Source organism: Scomber scombrus, unplaced genomic scaffold, assembly GCF_963691925.1.
Source record: "Scomber scombrus unplaced genomic scaffold, fScoSco1.1 SCAFFOLD_499, whole genome shotgun sequence".
Lineage (NCBI taxonomy): Eukaryota > Metazoa > Chordata > Actinopteri > Scombriformes > Scombridae > Scomber > Scomber scombrus.
In genome coordinates this window covers 1-11039 of record NW_026910554.1, presented here as the reverse complement: position 1 = coordinate 11039, position 11039 = coordinate 1, and the positions used below count along the sequence as shown (strand labels likewise).

The 11039-nt window shown below is 36.7% G+C and overlaps 1 protein-coding gene across 1 annotated transcript; it reads left to right on the top strand.

Annotated features, from left to right (window-relative positions):
* Positions 1 to 1489: 1489 nt before the first annotated feature.
* Positions 1490 to 9452, top strand: LOC133977104 (vesicle-fusing ATPase-like; the record flags this gene model as incomplete). Its single annotated transcript, XM_062415241.1, is given in 4 exon segments — positions 1490 to 1608; positions 5882 to 5967; positions 7342 to 7438; positions 9413 to 9452. Coding segments are annotated over 4 exon segments (235 nt in total), but the record flags the coding sequence as incomplete, so codon positions are not given.
* Positions 9453 to 11039: the final 1587 nt, after the last annotated feature.

The window sequence follows — 11039 nt, the reverse complement described above, 5'->3', positions numbered from 1 at the left end:
ATTTAATTTTGAGCATGCAAACAGAGGCCTGCTGTATGTGTTTTTTATGACACATGTTCCACTTTAAAGCTCCTGGCACCTTTTATAATTACAGTGTGTGTTTTCCACCGGGACGCCAAATTACTCAAGTAACAACATGTGAGTGTTTCCATACAGGGTTGGCACTGGGAATAATAAACATAGTGAGAGGAAGTGTTAATGGTAGTTTGGTATAGCATAAGAAAATATTGATATAAAATGGTTACAGATTGGTTCCTCACTCCTTTTTTAATCTTAATTGGATAGTTTTTACTTTACTGGAACATAACCAGGTTATTTTGGAAATGTAATAGATTACAGATTACTAGTTACTCTATTTAAAATGAGGAAAAAACTACACCATGTCATCCACAAATTGATTCCAATATTAGCTCACATATGGTCAGTGTTGGGGAGTAACTATTTACAAGTAATGGTGTAATTTAATTATAAAATAAATGTAACTGTAATCTGTTAGTTACTGATGAAAATGTTGATGATTACAAAGGAGGTTACATCTGAAGTCAGACCTTTAAGATTTTACTCAGGAGGGTTTTTTCCTCATTTATTAATATTTAACATGTTATTGAATAAATATATTGCTGTTTTTAATTCTTTGAAATCAATATTTTTATATATTTAGTAAATAAATCATGATGTGGGCTTATTTGGAGCACACATGAGCTTAAATGGAGTCACAGTACCAATTAAACCCACTTTATTCATCAAATATCTTTATTTTATATTCCAACATCTACATGAACTAATGAATACATTTTCAAATGAGAGATAAATGTTGCTTTATAAGAAATGATCTCCCTTATAAATCATGTCAGTATCCATGAAAAACAGCTGGACTTAGATTTTGGTGCTTAATGGGAACATTTACCCTAACAGCTGAAAACATTGGTTAGAAAATTAGAAAAGTCATCAAATGTAATAAGTTACATTACTTTGATTAAATAATTGAAATAGTTACATTACTTATTACCTTTTAAATAGAGTAACTATTATCTGTAACCTATTACATTTCCAAAATAACCTTCCTAACCTTGTATATATATGGTCATGTAGTTTTTTTTTGACATTACAGTTCCTAAATAAAATATTAAAGAAAGTGTAAATAGACAAATAAACGATTTCAACATAAAATAATATAAATAAAGAATACAAAAGATATCTTCAATTAAAATATTTTGAATAGAATTCATTGACAGATATACTTTTCTTATTTGTTATATATTTTAGAGACTCAAAATAACAAGCTTTGTGGATATTAAATGTTCCTAAAAAAAATAAAAAAAGGTTTACAATGTTACAAATACTTTTATTTTGAAACACCAAACCGGAAATAAGGTTTTTTTTTAAAATATATGGTGACGTTGTATTTACTTTCACTCCCCCCTCCGTTTTACGTGAGCTGTGTTAACGTGATGACGCCATGACGTGAGGCGCCGCTTGTGACTTGTCAGCGGAACGTAACTTGCTGAGTTGCACTTGAACCGACACACACACATAAACACACACACATTACACACACAAATAGATATATAAACACACACACAACACCACACAAGGATGGCCGCTCGGGTGAGTGTCTCTAAAGTTAATATAAATACTTAAACATAAGTTAACTACGCCGTATATTAAAGGTTTTTTGGGAGGCAGCGTAGCGTTAGCCTGCGCGCTACATTCACTGGTCATTTAAAGCCTCGTAAAGTAAAGCACCGGAAGACTAAATAGAGGATCTTATGACTCCTGCTGTGTTTATGCACCTTCACTGACTGTTGATCCTAATGTAGATAAATGTGTGTTAATGAGAGTGTTTTTAACTACAGCGCAGCCAAATGACTCAAGTTAGGTGTTGTGTTTCACTTCTCTTCACTGTCCTTCCTGTCTTCTTTTCCTTCCATCTGTCTTTCACTCCTTCCTTCCTTCCATCTTTCTTTCCTTCCTTCCTTCCATCTTTCCTGTTTTCTTTTCCTTCCTTCCATCTGACTTTCACTCCTTCCTTCCTTCCTTCCATCTTTCTTTCCTTCCTTCCATGTCTTTCACTCCTTCCTTCCTTCTTTCCTTCCTTCCTTCCATCTTTCCTTCCTGTCTTCTCTTCCTTCCATCGGTCTTTCACTCCTACCTTACTTCCATTTTTCCTTCCTTCCTTTTTTCCTTCTGTCTGTCCTTCCTTCCTTCCTTCCATCTGTCCCTTCTTTCTTTCTTTCCTTCCTTTTATCTGTCCTTCCTTCCTTCCTTCCTTCTGCTGTGTAAAAGTGTTGTTCTGTTTGTGTGTATATGTGTGTTTCAGTGTTTTTCCACTATTCACAGAAGCTGTTTACATATATAAATAAAACTATTTAGTAGGTGCATACAAGTTTAAAGTAAAAGTAAGAGTCTAATACAACTAAATCCTAGCTAGTTATTGTGGCTGCAACTAGGAACCAGGAATGTGAAATGCATATTTTATGATGTATATATATATTTATGTATATTGTATGTCCATTTCTTAGCCTTTGTACTACTGTTGTTTTCTACTACACAACATTTCATTGTATTGCACACAATAGGGCTGGATATGGTTTATAAAATGACGATATCAGTACCAACCCAAGTACCTTTAACCCTCTTGTTGTCTTCCTTGCAACTTTTTGTCCTCCTGGATCAACATTGACCCAGTCTGGTTTGACTGTTTATAAACCATAAAGGTATAAATCACCCAAATTCTGTGTTAGACTTACTACCACGGGTATTATATGGGTTTATTGTGGAAATTATGGTCAATATGTCTCATTTAAATTAAACTATACCTCATTTTTTAAGTTAACACAAATGACCCAAAGACTTAAGGAGGGTTATTAAAGTGACTATGATACCAGCTGAGTACTTCAAATCCAAGAACGCTTGCTGTTGATTGGCTGTGAGCGAGTCCATGTATAAATAGTCATATTTTTTAGCTCTGGGTGCAAAAAGGATGGATTGAAGGTATCGTTTGACGGGAGACGTTTCCATACTACTTGGTATCGATTTATTTCTGTCAATGCCTTTAAAGATATCGAGTAATGATACCCAGCCCTAGCAAATGACAAAAAAGTGTCATCATCATCATCATCATCATTCTCAGTATCAATGATGTCCATCACAAATGTCCACAACCTGAGGTGACGTCTTTAGTTTTTTAAATAACAACAACAACAATAATAATACTAATATATATAATAAGGAAAGAAATAAAGAGATTAATGTAATATAAGATGGAATATATGAATGAAAATAACAATAAATATAGTACATAGTAAAAGGAGCTTTAAAAAATTGAATACAAATATATAAAATCAAGTAAAAAATACAACAATTAAAAGAAGTGCATTGGTGATGGATAGAAGAATTAAAAGCTAAAGTGAAGAGAAGTTTTTAGCTTTCTCTTTCTCTTAAAAAAAACTATAAATATAAAGCTTCATCTAAGGCTATATTCACATTTAGAAAGTACAAACCAGTCAATTTACATTAAAAAATGACTTAATTATGTATCAAAATAGCCAAATAAATCTTAATTAATCATACTTTTTTTTCAGCTGTCGTTAAAATGTAAAAAGTTTATGTTGAATCTTCACTCAACGTCCTCTTACTTCCTCTTCTGGGGCTTTTAAGCTGCTTCTCACATCTTCCTCTGTGTTGGTGGTTGACGGACACTCGTACACTCAGACGATCGTCATAAGTCGACTTTTAGTTAATGTTTCTTTTTGGTCGAGCTGCCGTTTCGAAGTCTCAACGTTACCATAAAGTTTAATCAGCACTTCTGTAAAACCAGTTTCCAGCATTGACTGAACATTATAAGCTTAATAAAGGGACAGTTTATTACATTTTAGTCTATTTAATCTTCATAAACTGGAAAGTGAGTTAGAGATGTTAAACATGTTATAAGTATCAGCAGAACGTTATATATAGAGAGAGTTGTCTGTGTCGTATGGCCTCTTTAAACTTCACTTATCTTTTACATTTAAAGCTGATTATATGTGAAGAATGTAAGGAATGTCCTTTACTCAATGTCTGCTGCATAGAAAAGACTCCTCCTATAGCTCTTACACTTCATTTCATGGGTCTTATTCTTTGGTTTCAAGTCTGATTACATAAAATAAAAGCTGGAATTTAAATATAATTTCTTTTAGGACCAGAATATTTAAAAAAAAAAAGCCAATTTATTGTTATTTGATTGTTTATTTCTCAAATATTACAGCAGTCTCATTCATTAAAAAGACGCAGGCTGTTCTTACTGTATAATCTCAGGAATATTACACACTTTTATATAATATCAGGAATATTACACACTTTTATATAATATCAGGAATATTACACACTTTTATATAATATCAGGAATATTACACACTTTTATATAATATCAGGAATATTACACACTTTTATATAATCTCAGGAATATTACACACTTTTATATAATATCAGGAATATTACACACTTTTATATAATATCAGGAATATTACACACTTTTATATAATATCAGGAATATTACACACTTTTATATAATATCAGGGATTAATGTATATTGCAGATTGTAGATTATTTTACACAGAGATTGTTTATTATAAAGTATTTATTATTTTATTTATTTATTTTTTATCACTTTCACCTTTACACAGCTACTGTTGTGTCAGTTTTTGAATTTCTCCCTTCGGGGATTAATAAAGATACTTTACGTTACCTTACCTTACTTTATGTTACCTTACTTTACGTTACTTTACGTTACCTTACTTTACGTTACTTTACGTTACCTTACTTTACGTTACCTTACGTTACCTTACTTTACGTTACTTTACGTACCTTACGCTAACCCTAACCCTAACCCTTACTTTACCGTACCTTACGTTAAGTTACCTTACGTTACTTTACCTAACGTTATTTTTCGTTACTTTACTTTACTGTACCTTACGTTACTTTACTGTACCTTACGTTACTGTACCGTACGTTACTTTACTTTACCTTACTTTACGTTACTTTACGTTACGTTACGTTACCTTACTTTACGTTACTTTACTTTACGTTACTTTACTGTACCTTACTTTACGTTACTTTACTGTACCTTACGTTACGTTACTTTACTGTACCTTACGTTACTTTACTTTACGTTACTTTACGTTACTTTACGTTACTTTACTGTACCTTACTTTACGTTACTTTACTGTACCTTACTTTACGTTACTTTACTGTACCTTACGTTACGTTACTTTACTGTACCTTACGTTACTTTACTTTACGTTACTTTACTTTGCTTTGCTTTACTGTACTTTACCTTACGTTAACTTACCTTACATTACCTTATGTTACTTTACTGTAAATTACGTTATGTTACGTTACTTTATTTTACTTTACTTTACCTTACCTGCCGATTTTAAAGTCTGTATCTTCTTTAGAGTTGGTGCTTTTTCTTCAGTCAGCTTTGTAACTGTGTGATTTCACACAGACGAGACTCAACTTTGTCTTTAGTGACATTTCCTCACAGTGGATGTTGAAGTCGTTTATTTCACCACAGCCGTGAGCGGAGACTCTGATTCACTCTGACAGTAATTATACTGTAAGTCCGACTGTAGCTCAGTGTTGGTTCATGCAGAGATAAAGTCACAGAGTTTCTGGGAAGATTTTCTAAAATAACAGTTAATTAATAAGCAATTAGTTAAAAAAAAAAAAGAATAACGATATTTATACTACGGTTAAAAGGACATTTTAGAGGAGTTTAACTACCAAAAACCTCTTAAACATCTCTTAAAACTCCACAGCATTAAAACACTGTGTGTCTGTAATAATGCATCAGTGGAGTAACTCCTTTCCTTTCTTTCTTTTCTCTTCTTCCTGTTTTCAGACTATGCATGTGGCTCGATGCCCGACGGACGAACTGTCGCTGACCAACTGTGCCGTCATCAACGAGAAGGAGCCACAGTTTGAGAAGTGAGTGGAGGCTTCAACGTGTTTTATGGTTACTAGTCTCAGTGAGCGTTGTTAGAATCATGCTTCCTCTTTTCCGTCCTTTCAGTTTTGGTTAACATACGTTGGGTTTTTGTTTTTAACTGAATCTCTTTGCAGGACTTTGAGGATTTTCTTTAGCAGTGTTTCTACTAATCAATGTGATATTTTAAGGAATATCTCACCATTTACAGGATTGTTTCTCTACTTCGTCAGTTGCTCAGTTCAGTTCTTCATTTTTGTGTGTTTTCATGTAGCTCCCCAAACCACATGTTTTCCTATGAATCTACACTATAAGGGCCTGATTTACTAAAGTTCTGCGTGTGAAAAAACATGTGCAAACTTAACATCACCTGCAACAAAATATGCAAGCTGATCTACTAACGCAGCACACTGAGGGTTGCATCTTTCAAATGTGCAAAAAGATAAAACACGCTGTCCATTTAGTATGTTTATCATAATGAACATAATATGGGGCGTTTTAACCCCAGTGTGCAAAATACAGGGAGGAGACCTGGAAGTAACTACATCTATAAATAATACCTTTTTGAAGGGCAGGTATTAACCGGCTGTTACTATGGAAACGAGGAGATGGAGGCACAATGAAAGAAGATAACAGACTTTTTCCAACTGTGTTAATATTTGTGGTTTTTACTAACAGCATCGACTTTTTCCAGAAATACTCTCCTATATGTCAGTCTTTCTGGTATTATTTGTTGTTGTTATAACTCAATATATTAGTTAACCTCTTCCACTAGAACCTGATCACATTTCATTTTGAGCTTGCAGCTTTCTGCTCGTCCAAACTCTCCATTAAGACACAAAACCCTCATTTAAATACTGCTGTCTGCACCTGTTGCACCTGTTAGCATTTATACAGTTATTATTAGTAGATCACCTGCAAAACGCACACAAACTGAACGCACAATCTATTGCACTGTGCACGCAATTTAGTACCCACTATTTGGGATCTTAGTAAATGAGGCACTAGGAGTATGGCTGCTACTCCTTCACATCAAAAGGAGCCAGCAGAGGTGGTTTGAGCCTCCTGGACGTCTCCCTCTAGAAGTGTTCAGTGTTGTCCAATTGGTAGGAGACCAAGAACAAGCTGGAGTGATTATATATCTCTCCTGGTCTGCAATAAAACTTCTAATTCCATGGGATCACATTTCATTTTGTGCTTGCAGCTTTCTGCTCGTCCAAACTCTGCGTTAAGACACACAACCCTCATTTAAATACTGCTGTCTGCACCTGTTGTCATTAGTGCAGTTATTCTTCGTAGATCACCTATCTTAGTAAAACAGGCCCTGTAATCTTTTCCCTCTTTCTCCTCATTCATTCATCTTTTTTTTAACGCAGACATGTGACTGTGCGCAATTCAAACCACAAGTTTGTCTTCACCTTAAAGACGCATCCCAGTGTGAACCTCGGGACCATCGCCTTCAGTCTGCCACAGGTACGCTTCAACGTTAAAGCACTCTGTCATTTAATAGCAGCTTGTGCTTCTGTGTTCAACTAATGAGAATATGTTAGGCGACTAAATTAATAATATGTTTTGAATTGCTTTTATCTCCTTTTTAAATGTGTTTTCTTGCTTTTTTTTCCTACATTGAAATGTTTTTTAGTCTCTTTTAAAACTGAATTATTCTATGATTTGTGTATTTTTCTGCCTTGTGAAGCAATAATATTCTTCTTCTTATATATTTACCAGTTATTCCTCAATTCTCTCTCTCTTCTATAAAACTACTATTAAACCTCTGCTGTGTCTGTTTCCTCTCTTTTCTAATATATTTATGTAACTTGTGATAATGCTCATCTATCCTTTGCAGCAGCGCCTGCATGGAGCTAAAAGCAGCTAACTGTTTTGTAAACAACATAATCTGTTTTTCCTGCAAACATTTTCTCCTTTCTAACCTCGGGTGTTATTAATGTGACGCAGTTTGGAGCTTTTATTGTGTTTTTGTTTGTGGAGCTTTTTGCATGAACCTCTCTGTTGTGTCTCATTCTGTCTGTTACTGCTTTTTTTCTTCCCTCTTTTTTTTTTTACCTTTGCCTGCTCTTCCTCCGTCTATAAACTTGGCAGCCGCATCGGCACACAGGTACTACTGTAACCTCCTCAAGACAAGTCTTATTTTACCTCAAGAACTCATTAAAAAACATAAAAAACATAGTTAACCTTCCTGTCGTTCTCCCGGGTCAAATTAACCCCGTCTGTTTTGACTGTTCCTTCTTTCCTCTCTTCCTTCCTTCCTTCCTTCCTTCTTTCCTCCCTCCTTCTCTCCTTCTTCCCCCCTACCTTCCTCCCTTCCCATCCTTCTTTCCTTCCTTCCTCTTTTCCTTTCTCCCTCCCACCCTCCCTCCTTCCTTCTTTCCTCCCTTCCTTCCTTCCTTCCTTCCTTCCTCCCTTCTTTCCTTTCCTCCCTCCTTTCCTTGTGTCTTCCTTCCTTCCTTCCTCCCTCCTTTCCTTCCTTCTTCCTCCCTTCCTCCTTTCTTTCCTTCTTCCTCCCTTCCTTCCACCCTCCTTTCCTTCCTTTTTCCTCCCTTCCTCATTTCTTCCCTTCTTCCTCCACTCCTCCCTCCTTTCCTTTCCTTCCTTCCTCCTCCCTTCCTCCTTTCTTTCCTTCTTCCTCCCTTCCTTCCACCCTCCTTTCCTTCCTTCTTCCTCCCTTCCTCATTTCTTCCCTTCTTCCTCCACTCCTTCCTCCTTTCCTTTCCTTCCTTCCTCCTCCCTTCCTCCTTTCTTTCCTTCTTCCTCCCTTCCTTCCACCCTCCTTTCCTTCCTTCTTCCTCCCTTCCTCATTTCTTCCCTTCTTCCTCTCCTTCCTTCCTCCCCCCTTCCGCCCCTTCCTTCCTCCTCCCTTCCTCCTTTCTTTCCTTCTTCCTCCCTTCCTTCCTCCCTCCTTTCCTTCCTTCTTCCTCCCTTCCTCATTTCTTTCCTTCTTCCTCCCTTCCTCCCTCCTTTCCTTCCGTCTTCCTTCCTCCCTTCCTTCCTTCCACCCTCCTTTCCTTCTTCCTCCCTCCCTTCCTCCCTCTTTTCCTTCCTTCCTCCCTCCCTCCTTTCCTCCCTTCCTTCCTCCCTCTCTTCCTCCCTCCCTTCCTTCTTTGACTCGAGGACAACAGGAGGGTTAAGGACTGTTAAAGACGTTTAAAATCTGGATCTGAGTGATTCCAACTGACAGAAACGTTGTGAAATAAGACGCCGTTGCAGAGGAACGTTGCACTGATGTAACTGAGTAACATGCTGTGATGTTAATGTGTTTTATCTGATAGCTTTTGTCCTTATTTAGAAATATAAATAACCTTTTTATTAATGCATAAATGTCAACCCATCTTTCCCTTTGCAATGCTACAACACTATTTACAATCCTAATACAAAAGAAATGATAAAAAGTGGAACTAAATCCATCACATGCTGCTTTTATCCTTACAGAGAAAATGGGCGGGCCTATCCATCGGACAGGAAGTTGAAGGTGAGCTTTTAAATTTAAATTCTTTTTACACATTAAAAAAAGGAAATAAGTTTAGTTTTCTGGCTGCTTGTGATCAACAGAACAAGGTTGAATAATTTTGATGCTTTAGCTGCTAGATTTGCCCCCCTGTGTTTACCGTCTGGTGCTGAGCAGATAGCTTACAGTCGCTTTAGAGCAGGGGTGTCAAACATATGGCCCGTGGGCTAGAACCGGCCCGGCAAAGGGTCCACTCCGGCCCACTAGATAACTTTGCAAAGTATGAAAATTGCAGAATACTTAAGTCCAAATTTTCTCGCTTATTTTTGCTCGCCGTTCCCAGTCAAGTTTGATGATCTTTCTGTGAATGTTAAACTTGAGATAATGGATTTAAAGGACACATTTTTATCAGTACCTGTTACCATGGTAACCACAAACTGACAGGTCTGTTTGCAAAAGTTTTGTACATGTTTGGGACGACTTATCTAATCCTTTTTGCAACATCTTAAGGCCTTTTCATCTGTTTTGTGAGTAGATGTTTTATTATAGAAAAGTCAATGTATATATTATTTATAGGTTATTATGCAGCGGATTTTAATGGTCCGGCCCACATGAGATCAAATATGGCTGCACTTAGGCCCTTGAACTAAAATGAGTTTGACACAAGCTGCTAATGTGAAGTGTGGCAATACTGAGGTCAAAGGTCATGTTTATGTATCATACGATAAGTCCATATAAAGACATGATGATGTTGATAATTAGGCTAAAACAAACTTTATATGGTGATAATATGTCAAAGTTGTGGGTTCCTAAGAGGTAAAAAAAAAAAATCACTTAATTCAGCTTTTTGTCTTTGTTTATATTCATTTATGGATTATTATTCTTTTATAGGTGAATATTTATTCAATATTTCATAATTAAAAGGTCTTCTTAATATTATACTCTATTCAAATATGTAAATGTGGGTGGATAAAACATTTTTAAAACCACCTGTTATGAGTATTTCAGGATGTACTGCAGAGCTTCCTGTATTGTGATGCATTAGATTTCACCCTGAATAAAGTCAGTGAAGTCAGTTCAGTGTGACTTCATGCTGCTATGCTGCTATGCTAACATGCTAAGGGCTGCACACACTCTGACTGATCTCGGACATCCTTTCAGCCTTTTGCGACATCCTCCATTAATTCGTCGTCTCTATTGATCACTGGATCTTCCTCAGCTGCTCTCTCTCTTTCTCTCTCTCTCTCTCTCTCTCTCTCTCCCTCTCTCCCTCTCTCCCGCTCTCTCTCCCTCTCTCTCTCTCTCTCTCTCTCTCTCTCTCTCTCTCTCTCTCTCTCCCCCTCTCTCTTTCTCTCTCACTCTCTCTCTCCAACCCTCTCGTTCTCTCTCCCTCTCTCCCTTTCTCCCTTTCTCTCTCGCTCTCCCTCTCTCTCTCCAACCATCTCTTTCCCTCTCTCTCTCTCCCTCTCTCCCTTTCTCCCTTTCTCTCTCGCTCTCCCTCTCTCGCTCTCCCTTTCTCCCTCTCTCTCTCCCCCGCTCCCTCTCTCACTCTCTCTCCCTCTCTCTCCCCCCCCTCTCTCTCTCTTTCCAACCCTCTCTCTCCCTCTCTTT